The sequence below is a fragment of the Podarcis pityusensis genome (assembly GCF_964106645.2).
Source record: "Podarcis pityusensis genome assembly, chromosome: 2".
Classification (NCBI taxonomy): domain Eukaryota; kingdom Metazoa; phylum Chordata; class Lepidosauria; order Squamata; family Lacertidae; genus Podarcis; species Podarcis pityusensis.
The window spans coordinates 124369526-124389610 of NC_138029.1; the positions used below are offsets into that span (position 1 = coordinate 124369526).

At 42.6% G+C, this 20085-nt stretch overlaps 1 protein-coding gene and 1 long non-coding RNA gene across 7 annotated transcripts in view; one reads left to right on the plus strand and one right to left on the minus strand.

The window, feature by feature from the left end:
- The window catches only part of LOC308469690 (uncharacterized protein), a 43853-nt gene extending 34518 nt beyond the window's left edge, over positions 1 to 9335 (plus strand). For 3 of the 6 annotated variants that reach the window (XM_080992516.1, XM_080992515.1, XM_080992517.1), the window contains one exon: positions 6398 to 9335. In XM_080992516.1, the coding sequence (XP_080848642.1) occupies positions 6398 to 7470 (1073 nt within the window). In that variant the 3' untranslated portion in view covers positions 7471 to 9335. Of the gene's footprint in view, positions 1 to 4747; positions 5052 to 5863; positions 6124 to 6397 lie in introns of those variants that run through there. The other 3 variants (XM_080992519.1, XM_080992518.1, XM_080992520.1) reach the window with 3 other exon arrangements.
- LOC308470280 overlaps positions 1 to 20085 on the minus strand; it is a 267788-nt gene that overhangs the window by 139499 nt on the left and 108204 nt on the right. The window lies entirely within an intron of this gene.

Sequence of the window (20085 nt, forward strand, 5' to 3'; positions counted from 1 at the left end):
GAGAGAGATGAAACGGGAAGAAGAGAAGATGAAAAAGGAGATTGCAGATTTAAACAAAATACAGGAAGAAATAAAAGACTCTATCGCAATGAATGAACTAAAACAGAGAGAAGTGAATTTGAGATTGAGGCAAGTACCGGAAATACAAAATGAAAATATAAAAGAAAGATTGGTAAAAGAAATTGCGCAGTGGATGGAGTTATCGGAGGAAGAAGTGGCAAAAACAGTACAAAATGCATTCAGAATGAAAATAAGATCAAGAACAGTAAAGAAATTCCCAGGTGATTGCTTAATAACATTTAAAGATAGAGAGATGAGGAATCAGATTTTGCAAAGGAATAGAGAGAAGAGATTATATATTGATGGGAATTATATAATTATCTTTAAAGATATTCCAATAAGGTTGTTGAAACGAAGAGAAGCTTATAAACCACTGGTGCAACTGCTTAAGAAAAATAAGATCGATTTTAGATGGGAATTTCCGGAAGGAGTCTCATTTTTTTATAAAGGGGTAAAAAGAAGATTAACTAGTCCGGAGGAAATTGGAAAATTTACAAGGAGATATAAAGAGCTCCAAGGGGGAGAGGAAGAGGCTAAAGGGGCAGAAGGAGGATTAAACTTAAGGGAGGAATTCGAATTAAGAGAAGAAGAAGAAGAAGAACACGTTGGAAGAGAATCAGAAGAAGAGGAAGAAGACGAAGAAGGAGAAGAGATAGAAAGACTATAAGGTAAAACTCAAATCTAAACAGTGATAAGAAGAATGACGTTAAAACTATGGAACTGGAACGTGAATGGGATGAATGATAAGAAAAAACGGAACAAGATCGAACATATGTTAAAAAAGAAAAATTTAGACATCATATGTTTACAAGAAACGCACGTGATTAAAAAGCACAGGAAAATTTTGATAAATAAAAGGTTAGGGAATGAATTTATATCCTCGAATAAAGAGAAAAAAAGAGGTGTTGTATTATATATTAAAAATAAAATTGAATCTCACCAATTATTTAAGGATGAAGAAGGCAGAATCATAATGGTTCAAATTAAGTGGCAAGGTGAAAAATTGATAATCGTTGGGATCTACTCACCAAACGGGAACAAGACGGAATTCTTCAGATTATTAGAGGAGAAATTATTTGAATATATGGACCAAAAAATCATAATAATGGGGGATATGAACGGTGTGGTTTCAATAGAAATGGACAGATTGAGAAGAACGAAGAATAAAGAAGGGAAATTACCTAAAACATTCTTTTCGATGACAAAGAATTGTAACTTAGTAGATATTTGGAGGCTCAGACATCCCCTAGAGAAGCAATTCACATACCACTCAGAGTCGAACCAATCAATGTCAAGAATAGATCAAATATGGGTATCAAATGAGCTAACTCCAAGAATTCAAAAAATTGAAATACAGGCTAAGGTGATTTCGGACCATAACCCAATAGAAATGGAGCTAAAAGGTTTTGAAGAGCGAACTTTTAGGTGGAGGTTGAATGATAACATATGGGACGACCAAAAGTTCGTCGAAAAAGCACAAAAAAATCTAGATAATTACTTCAGAGATAATATGGATAAAGGGACAAAAACGAGTGTGGTGTGGGATGCAAGTAAGGCAGTGATGAGGGGCCTCTTTATTCAGCAGAATGTATGGAAAAGAAACAACAAAGAAAAAAAGACAAAAGAGATCTTAGAACAGATTATGAATAAGGAACAAAAATTGATAAAAAAACCTAACAATGAGAAGATACTACAGGAAATTAAGATTCTCCAAACCCAATTTGCGATGTTAATAAATAAAGAGGTTGAATGGAATATCAAAAGGCTAAGACAAAAAAACTTTGAGTTTGCCAATAAATCAGGAAAATGGTTGGCCTGGCAGGCTAAGAAAAGGAAAGAACAAAGTACAATTAATAAAATTGAGGTAAATGGAGAAGAAATAACAGACCCGAAAGAAATTAGGAAAAGATTTTTAGATTTTTACAGACAACTATATAAGAATAAAGAAAAGAATAACAAGAAGAAAATAGAAAGATATTTGAAAGAGAAGATGGTGAGAAAGATCCCAACAGATCAAAGGGAACAACTGAATGCCCCAATATGTAAAGAGGAAGTAGAAGAAGTCATAAAAGAATTAAAAAGAGGGAAAACACCAGGTCCGGATGGACTTACATCTAGCTATTATAAAGAGATGAGAGATACGTTGATGGCCCCGTTGGTAGAAGTAATGAACAACATTTTAAAAGAAAAGGACATTCCAGGAACATGGAAAGAGGCATTTATTACAATAATACCAAAACAAGATTCGGACTTAACCCAAATTAAGAATTATAGACCTATCTCGTTACTGAACACAGATTATAAGATCTTCACAGGAATCCTAGCTAAGAGATTAAAAAAGATATTAGTAAAAATCATACATAAAGACCAAGAAGGTTTCCTACCGGGCAGACAACTAAGGAACAATATAAGAAATATAGTCAATGTTATTGAATATTTGTCCGATAGGTGTGATAAACCAGCAAGTTTAATATTCGTAGATGCAGAGAAAGCCTTCGATAATGTGATCTGGGAATTTATGTTGAAAAATTTGGAGGCTATGGAAGTGGGTCATGAATTTTTTAATGGTATCGAAGCAATCTATACAGAACAGAAAGCTAGGTTGATTATAAATAACATCATCACGGAAGATATTAAAATATCTAAAGGAACAAGGCAGGGTTGTCCGCTTTCGCCATTGCTATTTATAGTGGTCCTGGAAGTTTTATTAAATGCAATAAGACAAAATAAGCAAATCAAAGGGGTGACATTAGGCATAAATGAATATAAAGTTAAGGCCTTCGCGGATGACGTGGTTGTGACTCTGGAAGAACCTATAGAAAGTACAAAAGAAATTTTGGATGAGATGGAACAATTTGGAAAATTAGCAGGATTTAGACTGAATAAGAGGAAGACCAAAATGATAGTTAAAAATATGGACCAAGATAAAATTGAATTATTAAAACAACAAACGGAGATAGAGGTAGTCAAAAAGGTTAAATACTTGGGAATTTGGCTCTCGGATAAGAATATAGATTTATACCAATATAATTATATCCCTATGTGGAAAGGAATAAAGAGGGATTTAGAGGTTTGGAATAGATTGAAACTATCACTATGGGGAAGAATATCAATGGTAAAAATGATGGTGCTTCCTAAGTTGTTATTTTTATTTCAAACTTTACCCATACTAAAAGGTACAAAAATTTTCGGGGAATGGCAAAAGGCGATTTCAAGATATGTCTGGGAAGGAAAGAAGCCTAGAATTAAATTTAAGTTATTGACAGATGCAAAGGAGAGAGGAGGCTTCGCACTACCAGACATGAGATTGTATTATGAGGCAGCATGCCTGTGCTGGTTAAAAGAATGGGTAAAATTGGAAAACAAAGAATTATTAGATTTGGAAGGGTTTAATAACAAATTTGGGTGGCACGCGTACCTATGGTGTGACAAAAAGAGAGTACATAAGGGATTTGGAAATCACATTTTTAGAGGAGCACTAATAGAGGTTTGGGATAGATATAAAAATATACTAGAACCAAAAGTCCCACATTGGTTATCCCCGTTAGAAATAATGTGTGTTAAGAAAACTAACATGAGAGGAAAGTGGGGAACATATGGAGAAATGGTTACCAATGAAGGAGGGAAGTGGAAAATGAAATCATACGACCAAGTTAAAGCATTAACATATGATTGGCTACACTACTTCCAGATAAACGAAATGTTTAAAAAAGAGTTGAAGGAAAGGGGGTATGCAGAAAAAGAATCAACCTTCCAAAAGGAAATAATAAATAACGAATTTAAAAATCTATCAAAGATGTATAAAATAATGTTAGAGTGGCACACGAAAGATGAGGAGGTGAAGTCAGTGATGGTACAGTGGGCAAGGGACTTAGGATATAATATTCAACTGGAGGATTGGGAAAGGTTGTGGAAAGAGAACATAAAATTTACGGCCTGCACGTTATTGAAGGAAAATATGATGAAAATGCTCTACAGATGGTACCTGTCACCTGTAAGATTGGCAAAGATGTATAAGGTAGATAACAAATGCTGGAAATGTAAATGCAAAGAAGGGACATTCTTCCACCAGTGGTGGGAATGTAAGAAAGTAAAAAGCTTCTGGGATGAGATCTATAATGAGATGAAGAAGATGTTAAAGTATACCTTTGTGAAAAGGCCAGAGGCTTTTTTATTAGGTGTTGTAGGGAAGGACATTAGAAGGAAAGATTGCAAACTTTTCCAGTATGCTGTAACAGCTGCCAGAATCGTATTGGCTCAGAGGTGGAAGCAGGAGGAAATTCCAAGGGTAGAAGAGTGGAGAGCAAAATTAATAGAATATGCAGAACTGGACAAATTAACAGGGAAAATCAGATACACTAAAGACCAAAAATTTATAAAGGACTGGGAGAAATTTGTGTGTTATCTGGAAAATAACTATGGTGCAAATACAACGCTGGCGGGTTTTAAAGAGGCTCTGTAAAGAATTTATGAATATTGTTTAATAGAAATAATGAGGGAAGGGAGGTGTAAATGGCAATATGGAAGAATGGAATGTGTACCAAAAGGATAACTATGAAAGAATGTCAGTGACGTTGAAGGAAGTCTAAAATGGATATGATTTGTTGTATAATGGATAAAATGTATTATGAGTTGGAATTCAATAAAATCATAAAAGCAAAAAAAAAAAAAAGAGAAGTATTGGGGCTTGCTCACCCTGGGGGTGGGGGGAGGCAGACAGGCAGGCGGAGATTGAGAAGGTGAGCACCTTTCTGGGCTCCACCACCTGCCTGCCTGCGCCTTTGTCATCTGCAGGGAATTTGAGCTAGGAATACATCACAGCTCCCCGGCCACCACGATGTATTGGCAGCTCAAAATGTCTAATACCAGTGCCGTGACCTGAATGCCCTACCAATGTCAAAAAACTTACTGCTCCATCACACAGCAGTAGAAGCAACGAACTCTGCATGAGGAAGTCCAGGAGGAGAATCGTGGGATCCTGGACGCTCTTGGTAAAGCTCCCCGTTGGATCATAAGATCAGTTTTGAAATTCCATACATACATTCCTCCCCCCCAGGAGATCCTACAATATAGCTCCCTTTCTGTTCTTCAGACATAGAATATTCTGCCAGCTTTAACTTTCCAATGATAGTTACAATTCTGTCACATGACTCTGGCAATCTTTCTTTTCTTCATGTCTTAGACCAAAAAAGTTTCTTATAAAATTGCGATGACATCTACTAAATTTATAAACTTTCCCTAAATTGTGAAGAATTTCTCTGGCAGTAAGCCATCTGCCTCAATACATTATATCATTTCAATTCTGTATAACACTGTTCTCATTCTCCTATTCCACTGTGTAAAACTTCCTATGTACATCCTAAAAATTTCTTTCTACTTTTCGATCTGCCTTTAAAAAATGTTTCTGAGAGGATAATTAAGAGTACACTGGCAAAGAGGTCAAAATGTTAATGTCAGTTTCTGAGGTAAAACGTGTCACTTTACAACTCTGCACCTGTCTTTCTGGATTATTCATGGTTTTCTGGATTTTGTGGGCCCCAAACCCATTTTCTGTGGTATTTATATGTGTGGAGGTTGCCCTGGGTTGTTTGACCCTTGAAAAACATAGCTTTTTTTATTCTAGAAAAGACACCACAAGATTCTCTGTTTAGAGTTTATACAGAACACATTACATTACTTGATATACTAAAACACGTTTGCATGTGCTTATATCTAATATATCTATATCTATTATGTATTGATTTTGATTATTTCTACATTTATTCCATTTTTTATTCAAGACAATAAGCTTAGAAATCCAAAATAATTCAACATCAAATAATGCCGCTACATTAGGTATGAAGAGGGAATTACAAGTGCTTCTATCTATATGAGACTTTACAGACTTTTTCTGAGGCACATAGCAGCATAAAACAGGCAGCAGGTGCTCTCACAGAAAACCTCTCTCTCACTCGACAGTTGAGATCAGACCTAACTGAAAAAATGGCCTTCTGGAGTGACAGTCACCCTTTCCATAGCAACTTGGAGGCAACATTCACACACAGAGTTGTTAGGGAAGTTGAGGTAATTTCTGTCAGGTTTGGGTTTCTGTTTTAGCCTCTGCCCGTTTTTTAAAGAGAAGACCAATGTTAGAGTTGGAGTGGATTTCATGATTGTGGCAACAAAAATCCGTCCTAGAAAAGAGGTCGACAAATGCTGGTCGACAAAGGCCACGACCTCTGTAGAAAGACCTCACATCTTCTGTTCTTCCTCTTTGACAAATTTTCATTAGCATTGTTCAATAATTGGGGGCTCCGTTTCTTCCTGAGGATCTAATTAGTTTCTGTCTTTGTTGTAGGTGGTGATGAATTGGAAATGAAGAATGGGGGAGACCATGACAAAATCCACACAGTGGAGAAGCCAAATCAAAATTGGGAGTATGGAGAGAGCTCCAGTCAGAGTTCCCGTTCCCACCAAAGAACTCAAAGCGGGAAGGAAGGCTATCAGTGCTCAGAATGTGGGAAGAGCTTCAGTCGGAAGGACAGTCTTACTTTGCATCAAAGAATTCATACTGGAGAGAAACCCTATCAGTGCCTGGAATGTGGAAAGAGGTTTCGTCAGAGTGGGAATCTCACTTCCCACAAAAGAATACATACAGGAGAGAAACCTTACCAGTGCTTGCAATGTGGAAAGAGCTTCAGTCACAGCACCCATCTCACTTCCCACCAAAGAATTCATACAGGAGAGAAACCCTATCAGTGCTTTGAATGTGGAAAGAGCTTCAGTCACAGTTACAGTCTCACTTCCCACCAAAGAATTCATACAGGAGAGAAACCCTATCAGTGCTTTGAATGTGGAAAGAGCTTCAGTTGGAAGGACAGTCTCACTTCCCATCAAAGAATTCATACAGAGGAGAAACCCTTTCAGTGCTTTGAATGTGGAAAGAGCTTCAGTCGAAGCTCACATCTCGCTTCCCATCAAAGAATTCACACAGGGGAGAAACCCTATCAGTGCCTTGAATGTGGAAAGAGCTTCAGTCACAGCTCCCATCTCACTTCCCACCAAAGAATTCATACAGGAGAGAAACCCTATCAGTGCTTTGAATGTGGAAAGAGCTTCAGTCACAGTTACAGTCTCACTTCCCATCAAAGAATTCATACAGAGGAGAAACCCTATCAGTGCTTGGAATGTAGGAAGAGCTTCAGTCGGAAGCACAAACTCACTTTGCATCAAAGAATTCATACTGGAGAGAAACTCCATCATTGCTTGGAATGTGGGAAGAGCTTCAGTCGGAAGGACAGTCTCACTTCGCATCAAAGAATTCATACAGGGGAGAAACCCTATCAGTGCTTTGAATGTGGAAAGAGCTTCAGTAAGAGTGCCCATCTCACTTCCCATCACACAATTCATACAGGGGAGAAACCCTATTAGTGCTCGGAATGTGAGAAGAACTTCAGTCGGAAGGACAAACTCACTTTGCATCAAAGAATTCATACAGGGGAGAAACCCTATCAATAATAATAATAATAATAATAAATTTTATTTATATCCCGCCCTCCCCAGCCGAAGCCGGGCTCAGGGCAGCTAACAACAATCAAATAATCAAACAGTAAAATAGTCATACAATCTAAAAAATATTTCATTATAAAAATTAATTAAATCAAATTGGTGGCAACCAATTAAGCAAAATTCTGTGCAGGTTGCCAGAGGAGGGAATCAGGCTGCGCCCTGACCAAAGGCCTGGCGGAACAACTCTGTCTTGCAGGCCCTGCGGAAAGATGTCAGGTCCCGCAGGGCCCTAGTCTCTTGTGACAGAGCATTCCACCAGATTGGAGCCGCAGCCGAGAAGGCCCTGGCTCTAGTTGAGGCCAGCCTAACCTCTCTGAGGCCTGAGACCTTGAGGATGTTATTATTTGCAGACCGTAGGTTTCTCTGTGGGGCATACCAGGAGAGGCAGTCCCATAGGTACGAGGGTCCTAGGCCGTATAGGGCTTTAAAGGTTAAAACCAGCACCTTAACCCTGATCCTGTACTCCACCGGGAGCCAGTGCAGCTGGTATAGTACCGGATGAATGTGATCTCGCAGCAAATACCCCATAAGGAGTCTCGCCGTGGCATTCTGCACCCGCTGGAGTTTCTGGGTCAGTCTCAAGGGCAGCCCCACGTAGAGCGAGTTACAATAATCCAGTCTGGAGGTGACCGTCACATGGATCACAGTGGCTAGGTCAGGGGGAGAGAGATAAGGGGCCAACTGCTTAGCTTGGTGGAGATGAAAAAATGCCGCCTTTGTTATAGCTGTAATCTGCGCCTCCATAGAGAGGGAGGTATCGAAGATTACACCCAAACTCTTAACGGACGGTGCTGGCACTAATTGCACCCCCGCAAGAGATAAGAGTTGCCCCCTCAATCCCATATCGTCCCGCCCCAGCCAGAGGACCTCTGTCTTCGAAGGATTTAACTTCAACCGGCTCCCACGTAACCATCCAGCCACAGCTTCCAGACATCTGGTCAGTGTGTCTGGGGCCGAGTCAGGATGGCCATCCATCAACAGATAGAGTTGGGTGTCATCAGCATACTGATGGCAACCCAGCCCAAAACTCCGGACAAGCTGGGCGAGGGGGCGCATAAAGATGTTAAAAAGCATCGGGGAGAGAATTGCACCATGAGGCACTCCACACACCAAGGAGTGGCGCGATGACAATTCCCCCCCAAGCGCCACCCTCTGTCCCCGACCAGAGAGAAACGAGCGCAGCCATTGAAAGACTGTGCCCTGGATCCCCACGTCGGCAAGGCGGTGGTCCAGGAGTTCGTGATCTACCATGTCAAAGGCTGCTGACAGATCTAGAAGAATCAGCAGCCCCGACCCGCCTCGATCCAGCTGCCTACGGAGATCATCTGTTAGGGCGACCAGAGCTGTCTCGGTCCCATGACCAGCGCGGAAGCCGGACTGGAATGGGTCCAAAGCAGATGTTTCATCCAGAAACCTACCAAGCTGTTCAGCAACCGCTCTTGGAACCGCTATCAGTGCTTTGACTGTGGAAAGAGCTTCAGTCACAGCACCCATCTCACTTCCCATCAAAGAATCCATACAGGGGAGAAACCCTATCACTGCTTGGAGTGTGGGAAGAGCTTCAAAAAGAGGGCAGGTCTCATCCGCCATCAAATAATTCATACAGTGGCACCTCAGGTTAAAAACTTAATTCGTTCTGGAGGTCCATTCTTAACCTGAAACTGTTCTTAAGCTGAAGCACCACTTTAGCTAATGGGGCTTCCTGCTGCTGCCTCACGATTTCTGTTCTCACTCTGAAGCAAAGTTCTTAACCCGAGGTACTATTTCTGGGTTAGTGGAGTCTGTAACCTGAAGTGTGTGTAACTTGAGGTACCACTGTACAGGGCATGAAGTGTATAAGAAATGTGGAAAGATTTTCTCTTCCAAGAGGCGTCTAGCTTCCCATGAAGAAATTCATGTGATTGAGCTGGTGGTTGCTGAAGAACTCCAGGCATGCCTGGAGGATGGGGACCATTTGGATCCATTCCAATTGGGAATCAGGCCTCATATTGGGACTGAAACTGTATTGGTTGTGCTGGTCCATGATCTCCGGCGCACTAAGGACAAAGGTGAAAGCTGTTTCCTGCTTCTGCCGGAGCTCTCAGTGGCCTTTGATACAATTGACCACGACATCCTTCTGCACCGTCTAGAGGAGCTGGGAGCTGAGGGTTATACAGTGGTTCCCCTCCTTCCTCCTGGGCCGTGTTCAGAAAGTGGTGGTGGGGGATTAGTGTACAGACCCCTGGGCTCTCACTTGTGGGGTGCCTCATGGGGTTTGGGCTGGGTGTTCATCAGTATGCGGATGATACCCAGCTCTAACTCTTTTAAATCGGAACCAGTGAAAGCGGTGAAGGTCCTGTGTGAGTGTCTGGAGGCGGTTGGAGGATGGATGGCAGGTGACTGATTGAGGTTGAATCATGACAAAACAGAAGTGCTGTTCTTGGGTGACGGGACGGGCTGGTGTTGAGGACTCACTTAGACCACTGCAACACATTCTATGTGGGGCTACCTTTGAAGGTGACCTGGAAAGTACAACTAATCCAGAATGTGGTTGCTAGACTGGTGACTGGGAGTAGCTGCCAAGACCACATAACACCGGTCCTGAAAGACCTACATTGGCTCCCAGTACGTTTCTGGCCACAATTCAAAGTGTTGGGGTTCACCTTTAAAGCCCTTAACAGCCTTGGCCCAGTATACCAGAAGGAGTGTCTCCACCCCCATCCTTCTGTCTGCACACTGAGGTCCAACTCCCAGGATCTTATGCTGTCTCCCTCACTGCAGGAAGTGAAGATACAGGGCCTTCTCGGTAGTGGCACCCGCCCTGTGGAATGCCCTCCTACCAGATGTCAAAGAAATAAACAACTGTCTGACTTTGAGAAGACATCTCAAGGGAGCCCTGTTTAGAGAAGCTTTTAATATCTGATGAATTATTGTATTTTAATATTTTGCTGGAAGTCACCCAGAGTGGTTGGAGAAACCCAGCCAGACGGACGGTGTATAAATAAATTATTGTTATTGTTTTAACGACTTTCCCATGCAATATGGGAATCCACATCCATCTGAAGTTCAGGAGCAGTTGGACAATCCCCAGATTCTGGGCATCTACATTTGGGGCCATCTGGTAGAAAAAGGGGAACTGGGTTTTTTCATGAAGAGTCGGAACAGTGTATCCACAAAGTTCAGGAGCAGTTGGACAATCCCCAGATTCTGGGCATCTACATTTGGGGCCATCTGGTAGAAAAGGGGAACTGGGTTTTTTCATGAAGAGTCGGAACAGTGTATCCATAACTTGCCCAGGAAGCAAAGGAAGAGGTGAGTGCTTTGCTGTGGTTCCAGGACAAATCTCAGACAGTTGACCAACTACAGTCCCACACACACGCACAGAAAGAACAAGACAAAATGCTGACCGTGTAGAACGGGAGGAGGTCTTCCAGGAATGCCTCCAAACTCTCAATATTTTGTGGGACTGAATCACATCCCAGAATATTAGACTAGGGACTCGGCTACATTACTCAAAAAACTGTGTTTTGAATGCATTGTAAACAAGCAACATGGTTTTTTAAAGCAGTGGTGGGGTGGCATAGGGCATCTGACACCAATGTTGAGTGCACCTGCTTCCAGGTTCCATCCCACCCTCACCTTTGGGAGAGTCCAAAAAGGAAAGAATGAAAAGCCCATGGCAGAGGCACAACTCCGTCTTAACACCAAAGCAGCCATAACTGTGGGATTTTGTAGATGCTTGACACAGGTGACATATGTCTAGAAATATCAGCTTCAGCATCTTAAAGAACAGCCAACAGGTTATTCCTCTTCCTGGCTCCCGGTGGAGTACAAGGTCAGATTTCAGATGCTGGTTTTGACCTTTAAAGACCTTCATGGCCTAGGACCCTCGTACCTATAGGACCGCCTCTTCCGGTATGGCCCATGGAGGACCGTAAAGTCCATAAATAGCAACACCCTAAAGGTCCCGGGCCCAAAGGAAGTTACATTAGCCTCAACCAGAGCCAGGGCTTTTTAAACACTGGCTTTGGCCTGGTGAGACCAGGGCCCTGCAGGATCTGATTTCTTTCCACAGGGCCTGTAAGACAGAGTTGTTCTGCCTGGCCTTTGGCTTGGAGTCAATTTGATTCCCTCCCTCTCTTTCTTTTTTCCTTTCTCCTCCTGTGATGAGGCTGCATTTTAAAGTTTTAATGTTGTATTTTATTTATTTATTTATTTTTTAATAGATATTTATTGAAGATTTTCCATTTTAGTAAATTAAAAAGCCAAAAAGAAAAAAGAAAAAGAAAAATTAAAAACATATACAATTTACAATCCTTATTTTTCAGTAACATATTTCCCTGACTTCCCCACACCTCCCCTTCTTATAGTCCAATTCAAATTGTTAGTTCAACAAGTTCTTATCCCCAATTTTTTAACCTTTTTATGTTTAATTCATTATAAAAAACCGATTTTACCTTATAAACATCAAAATTTATACATTAGTACTCATTCTTAAATCCCTTTTCTAAAGTCGACCCAAATTCCCTTGCATGAATTCCCCATTTTTCATACAATTAACAAAACAGAATAAAAATAAAAAGATGAATTATAATTATGCACCCTTTGGATCCCCAAACCCCATCCCATCCCCTTTCCCGGTTTCAATCCCCAACAAGTGTCCATCAGTCTTAATCTACTATCAGCCTGGGGATCTCACGTCCGAGGCTCTTAATTGTCTCTCAGTTCCTCTCTGCCGGTTTTTTTGATAGTCCTTAATGTTAAACACCAGATCTCAGAGATGCTCTAGCCCGATGAGGACAATGTTTCTTCCAGCCAGACCTCCATGTTTAAAAGTGGAGCCCAAATCTTGTTTCTTACTCCTTTCAAATCCAAATGTCCCCAAAGCTCCCACTTTCACCTTAATCAAATTTGTAATCCTTGGGTCTTCAGATCTCCACATAGAGAGATCTCTCCATTCTTCAATCACCAATTCAGACCAGATTTTCATCATCCAGTTCTTATTTTCCTTTATAACCATCATGTCAGGCCTCTGGCTCTCCTTTGCCATCTGCAACATTATATCTCCTCCTTCCTTTTCCTCAAAAACAACATGTGTCTCTTTCTCCACACTCTCAAAGTTCTCAAAGTTCTCCTCTTGTCCAGCTGCTTGGGCTTCCTGGATCAAATCCTTATCAAATTCAATGAACTTATTTACTGTGAAGTCCAGAGTTGCAACGTTGGTAGCCAAAACATCAATTTGGCCTTGTAACTTTCCCAAGAGAAAGAAAACTCTGTCCAATTTAGCTTGAGTTTTGCCTCCTTCAGCCATTCTTGTAATGTCCCAAAACCCCCTCTAGAGGGATTTTGGTTACTTAGTATTCATTCCAGTTCAAATCCAACAATCAAGTTAATTTGTGTCAGTTCTTCCTTGTTTTCAACAAAGTATAACCCAATTGTAACAAATATAACCAGCAGAGACAATAGAAAACAAAGTTCGCTTTTTCCATCTTGACAGCTAATTTGACAGCTGTCAAACTCTTCAATATCTCTCCAACAGGCTCTCTCACGGATTACTCCCGGGTCAGGGGAGGTGGCACCTCAGCTCCGAAAATTAGCTCTTATCCTCCAGTAAAATTGCTTAAACTGCCAAATAGCGCAATTAATATCTTTTAGCCAATAAAAGGGAAAAAATCCTCTCGACTTTAGTTAGCTAGTCCTTGCTTTAGATTATTTACAAGACGGGGAGACGGACTTCCTGTTTGCATCTTCCCCGATCGTGCCTAATTCAAAAAAATTTTTTTCTTTAGAAATCCAATTTCCGTAGTACTCACAGGTTGCTGCTTTAAAGTCCAATTGTTCACAAGAAGAAGTCAGCGCTCTCCGGCCATGGCATGCGGCTTCACTCCGCAGGAGAAGCAGTAGACTCTCAGCACCGCGCCACTCACCCCGTCCCCCGTTCCGAAGCCTTTAAAAAGGCTCCTTCACGGGTCGGGGGGCGCAAATGGTGCCCGCCGAGTCACCAGGTTCACAGGCTACCTCGCCTGTGATTTTTAAGGGTCCCCGCGTCGCCGCAGCGGCAAGACCCGAATCCTGCGGAGCCAATTCCCTCCGGAGCTCGGAGGGAGTCCGCCATTAGCCGTTGGCGCTAACCCGGAAGTCCCTTAATGTTGTATTTTAATCTTGTTTTTAAGTTGTATTCATTCAACTTGTTTTTATTATTGCTTCTTAGCTGCCCTGAGCCCGGCCTTGGCTGGGAAGGGCAGGGTATAAATAAAATTAATTGTTGTTGTTGTTGTTGTTGTTGTTGTTAAAGAGCACCACATAATCAAGTAAATCAGGATGAATGCTGAATCAGCAGGGTCTCTGGAGAAGCCTTGAATCAGGTGGAGAGCATTTTTTTTTTATTGACTGATTCATTGACTGAATCAGAAGCAGAATGTCATCTCACGTTTCTCTCAAAAATGGGGTCCATTCTAGTGGACTCAAAGGAGAACTTTGGACAAATCCTGCGAGTTTTCATGAGAAGTAAAGGAAAGGGGAAGTGGGAAGAGTGATGTTGTGTCAGGCGTGAAGAGTGAACCTATGGCAACCGATAGGCGAAAGTTGCCATGAGTGTGCCAAGAAAAACAAACATAAAGTCCAGTACGCTTCCCTTGCGCAGCTTTGCTGACTGTTTGTGCTGATCCAAAAGTCCTCTGCCTCCCTGGCTGTTAGCAGAGCGATCGCAGCAGATAGAAGCAATTGCAGCGTGTGAGTGAATAATTCAGAACAGACACAAAGCGTTCCTTATCTTCTCTAGCCTTTAATCAAGTAGAATAACATCGTAAATTAAACCTGGCGAAAACTCGCCCATTCTCCCTTTCGGTAGCGTTCCCGAAAGCAGACTGAAACAGACTGAAACCCTCAGAGTCAAACCACTCCTACAAGAGTTTCTAACCACGCCTCAGGAAAGAGACGTCACACTGAACTCCTTAACCCTGTGAGTTCTGAAACCAATAACACTCCTCTCCCTTTGGTAACATCACAGATAAGAATTAACAAGCAGTTGATCTATTTATAGTCCTTTTATTACAGCATCATGTTGCAAGCAGAAATACACAGCTATCTGCAAGGAGGGCAGTTGGCTGCTCTAAATCCTCTTTCCGACTTCCGTAGCATTTTAGGTGCCAATGGGAAGTTCCTCCCTCCCTCTGACTTCTTTGCTCTCTGATATGTTCAGACCTCCGAGTCTGTGGTGAGGGGGGGTTCCCCACACTCCCAAGTGACATCTCAACTAGCTGCCCCCTCCTTTTGGGTTCCCTTGTCATTGTCTCGTACCTGGGCAACTCCTCCCTCAGCTGTTCAGCTTCTGTCTCTCTCTCTGCTTCTGAACGCGCTGTGGACTGTCAGACTTGCATTCGACTGAGCTTCTCTTTTGGTTGAGTCTGTGATTAACAACCTGAGCCTTTGATGAGGTTCCAAGCACGTTCCCCCATTGTGCAAAATATCCAGCACGCTGGGAAGGAGCCGAGATACTATGAGCTACATTGCTAAGAGCGTTTTATTTCTGACTACGCAGACAGAAAAGAAATATACATGCTCTCTCTGTGAAAGCAGAGAGCAACTGAACAACAAAGGAACAGGAAACCAGCAAACATTACATCCATCTCCTGTCTTCTGTGAGACTTCCAACAGTATGGAATCTCTGGAATGCATTCCCCAGTTCCTCATCCTTAGACTATTCCCTGACATGTTGTGATCATCTGGGTTGCCCTTTTTTTTATTTTGATGCCGTCAATCACGGTATCCTTCTGAACTGACTTAGTGAGATGGGTGTCAGAGGCACCATATTACAGTGGTTCTGTTCATATCTTCAATGTCATGTCCAGAAAGTAGCGCTCGATGACTGCTCTTCACCCCCACCCCGGCATTTGTGCTATGGAGTTCTGCAAGGTACTATTCTCTCCCCAGCGCTATTTAAGATCTATACGCTATATAAAATCTATATGAAGTCATGGGTGCAGTCCAGAGGAGTTTTGGAGGAAGGGGCCACCAGTATGCCGATAACACACAGGGACATGGGTGGCACTGTGACCTACTGAGCTTCTTGGGCTTGCTGGTTGGAAGGTTGGCGGTTTGAATCCATGTGACAGTGGCAAGCTCCCATTGGTCTATCCCAGCGCCTGCCAACCTAGCAGTTTGATGTTGTTGTTTTTTAAAAAAATTGATTAAAATAAATATACAACATACAACAAAAAGCAATACAAGATTCACATGCCAAAATTATGTGGAATCTCCTGACTTCCCCCCATCTCTTCCATGGGTCCTAGTGTTTATATTTACATCTGCATATCTAAACTGTCCAAATTTTGTCTTTCCCAATTCTCCATACTTTCCATTAATTTACAAGTGTGGTTAAAATCCTGCTAATGTTTTTAACCTGCTTACAATTGTCTTGCTTTCTGAGCTTCCCAGTTAATTTTGCCATTTCAGCATAGTCCATCAACTTGGTTTGCCATTCTTCTCTGGTCAGGGTTGTTTCCTCCTTCCATCTCTGGGCTAGTAGCATCCGTGCGGCTGTTGTCGCATACATAAACTATCTTTTCTGCTCCTTTGGTATCTCGGTACCTGTAATTCCTAATAAGAAGGATTCTGGTTTTTTAAACAAATGTTGTTTTAAACATTTTTTCCAATTCTTTATATATCATCTCCCATATTTTTTTAGTTACTTTACACATCCACCACATATGATAAAAGGTACCTTCTTTTTCTTTACACTTCCAGCAGGTATTTGAACTCGTTCGATTTGGAGCCAAATACCACCAGTGCATCATTTTCATATAATTTTATGTCAGTGAACAACGTGCCATAAATTTCAAATCTGTTTTCCATAACCTCTCCCAATCTGCCATTTGTATATTGTGTCCCAAGTCCCAAGCTCTGGCTTCCATCACAGTGTCCCGTTGCGCCAGAAGCGGTTTAGTCATGTTGGCCACATGACCCAGAAAGTTGTCTGTGGATAAACACCTGATCCCTCAGCCTCATAGCGAGATGAGCAGCACTCCCCATAGATGCATTTGACGAGACTGAACCATCCAGGGGTCTTTACATTAACACACAGCTCTATTTCTCCATAACAGGAGAGTCTGTGAAGGCTTGTGACCAGTGTCTGGATGCAGCAGTGGACTCCATAAGGTCCAATAAACTGTGTTCAAATCCTGGAAAGTCCACTTACCTTTAATGGTCAGGCGGTGTTGCGGCCAACCAAGTCCACGCCCGCAATTTGGTGCCCTGCTGGGGAGGGTTGCAGCCTGCCTGCGGATTGACCAATTGTGCCAGGCTTAGGTGCAGGCATTCCGAAGGGGGTGGCCCTACCAGCCGATAGGCATTGCTTGGCCCTGCTCCCTGGGGGGATAACTTGGGGCCTGCCCAGGCCTCCTCCCCAGGTTATTGTTGGATCTCCCACCCTCCGTCCCCTTTTTAATATGTCTTATTTTCATACTAAGACCTTCCAATGAACATTGTCAGCCGCCATATTTGGGGCCTGGTGTCGGAATTCTGCACGACTGAGCTACTCCTCCTCGGACGCTCTTCCTCATCTCCGACGGTGATTAACGACCTTGTGACTCCAAAAACTGCACAGTGGCATAAACAGAAACCTGGCAGAAATTTTTCCATTTGGCAACTTGGCCCTGGCCATTTGATTTTCGCCTTCCTCATAGCAATCCTCACATCTTTGTGAGGTTAGGCATTGGGTAAGCCTTAGTTCTGGCTGGAGGGGAGGTTATAGCCTCTCTCCGCCCTTCCTTGGTTAAGGGTATTCTGTTAAAGGGATCTGTGAGGAGTTGCTTCTGTCCGGATGCCCAGGCAGGGGCTAGGGCCATAGCACTCCTCCAACAGGGGCCCCTCGGTGGTTAACTCTACTTGATGTAGGTCATGGGGGGCCGGTGTGCATTACCCTCAGATGCACCCCCAGCAGATGGACTGGGGTGGAATAAATGGCTATACGCCATGCCGATGCCAAACCATTCACATCTGTAAACAATAGAGTTGTGGCTCATTTGGACCCAATGTTATGCTCTGGTCTTGTCTGGTTTTTCATCACTTAGGGAGTGACAGGAACACAGGAGCTTGACACACAATTTGTAGGCTCTTTGGATGATTCCCACTTCTAAAGGAGCAAGTGCGTCGTTTACGGGTACTCTTGGATACACCTTTGTCAGTAGAGACCCACGTGTCCTCTATGGCTGTTTGTGAACAGGAATAGCCTGACCACTGGAGCATTGGAAAACGTGGAGCTGGACTACTGCAATGCACTCTTTCTGGGGCTGCCCTTGGGTCTGGTGCAGAATCTCTAGTTGGTGCAACGTGATGTGGCCAGATTGTCCTTGCGAGATTTTGGTCAAGAACATCTGGCACCACACACCCCCATTTGAAGGACTATCCACTTAAACCTATTTTCTACTTCCTGCAACTTCCATTCCTGATCCACCAGAGGACCTCTTCTCTTATTCCACGACTACTAAGCATACCCAGGAGGACCTTGTTGAACGCTTTTTGGGAAGTCCAAGTGTTGGTTTGTTTGTTTATTTATTAAATTTGTACACCGCCCTTCACCCGATGATCTCAGGGTGGTTCACAGCATAAAAATACAGGATAAGACCAAAAAGTATATAATAAAAACAAGAACAAAAACAAAAAACCTACAAAAAATCTGCTGAATCGCCTCTGTCTTTACGTGAAATTTCAGTTCCCTTTTTCACCTCTCAAATTCATCAGAATAGCCCTATCCTGTGTTAGCATCAGTGCGGGGGGGATTCTGCTAGGGCTCACGTATGATAGTTCAGGTAACTTCTAACTCTTAATCTTGGTATTTTCCACCAATCTTTGGCATTTGCATCTCACAGTTTGGAGGCAGATCTTGGGGTTTTCGCAAACATGTTTTTCTTCAGCCCCGCAGTTGCAGGTGGAGCTGCATAAAGTTTCTAGGAACTTGCAGAGGTGATACTTCTTCTACATATAATTATCAAAATGATAGTGTGTGTGGGTTTTTTGCTTCCAAAGATCACATTTGAGTCCACAAATTGTGATGTTATGGATCTGAGGCAGAAAGGTCTGGCAGATATATGCCTCCTGAGCCACCCAAGACTTGGGGGGGCTGAGATTTAGGACAGATGATAACTGCACCAGAATGAGGTTGGCTTGACTTCTCTCCACTTTGGATGTGATCCCTCTGCAGGGCTCCGTTAGTGAGAAGAAAGTTACTGCATCTTGCAAGAACCACAACAAAAGACTTCTAATTCTTTGTAAGGGAGGTGCTCGTTCCTGGGAGGAAGAAGATGGTCCTCATTCTACTGCTTCTACTGCCTTATGGGGACAGTGGGAAACTGAAGACAAAATGCCTCTTGTCTTTGGAAAGGGATGAGATAGATTCACCTAATTATTTCAGGCCAGGAGACCACCTCATCAGTGGGGTCCTCTCTGCCACAAACACTGTGTTTCATCCTCATATCTTTAGCCAATGTCCTTCCACCAGCTTTTATTGGTAAGACATTTTGTGGGGATGGAGTTCCTGGTGTTCCACTTGCTACCATTTCCATGAGATCCAACTCATCTCCAGTTACTTTCAGGGGCCTTTCTCATGATCTGTTACCTGCCTTTAAGAACATAAGGAGATCCCAATGGCAGATAAATTTGGGGGTGATTAGGCTCTCAGCGGCTACCAGTCACAATGGCTATGTTCTCCATTCACTGTCACAGGCACTATGCCTCTGGGTACCAGTAACTGAGAATCTCAAGTAGGGGAAGAGTTCTTGTGCTTCTCAGTTTTGCATGTGAGGTTGGCTGACTTGAGGATGCTGGAACAGATGAGCCTTGGGGCGGATTCTGCAGGATTTTTTTTTGAAAGAGATAGAGATGAATATTAGAGGTAGAACAGAAATATCACTTGGACAGTGTTGGCATGTATATAATTTCTCCCCCCAGGAAAGGACCCACAAAGTACTGGCAGCTCCTCTCCTTCTTGTATGCCATTCAAGCGATCAACCAGAATCAAAAGCTGTTACCCAACATCACCCTGGGCTACAGCATCCATGAGAACTTTTTTGATGGAAGGGTGACCTATGATGCTTTGCTAGACATGTTGTCAATTGGGCAGCTGAACTTTCCAAACTACAGCTGTGGTAAACAGACTAACTTACTGGCTGTTCTCGAAGGGTCCGACTCTCAAAACTCCATCCAGATTTCAAACGTGTTGGGCATCTATAAAATCCCACAGGTAGGAATGGAGAGAGGTATAATAGCATTATGATATCGGCTGTTTTATTTTCAACTACCCTCCTGTTGATCCCTAGCATCAAATTTGCCTTCTACGGCTGCCACAACCTTCAAGGAAATCACTGTTCCCACCAAAGGGTCCTTGCAATAGACCTTCCTCCTTCCTAAGATCTTCCCAATCTCATGTTGGGCTTAGAAATATTTAGGCTTTGATCTGAAATCAAACAAGATACAAATCTTCCTTCTCTTCCCAGGTCACTT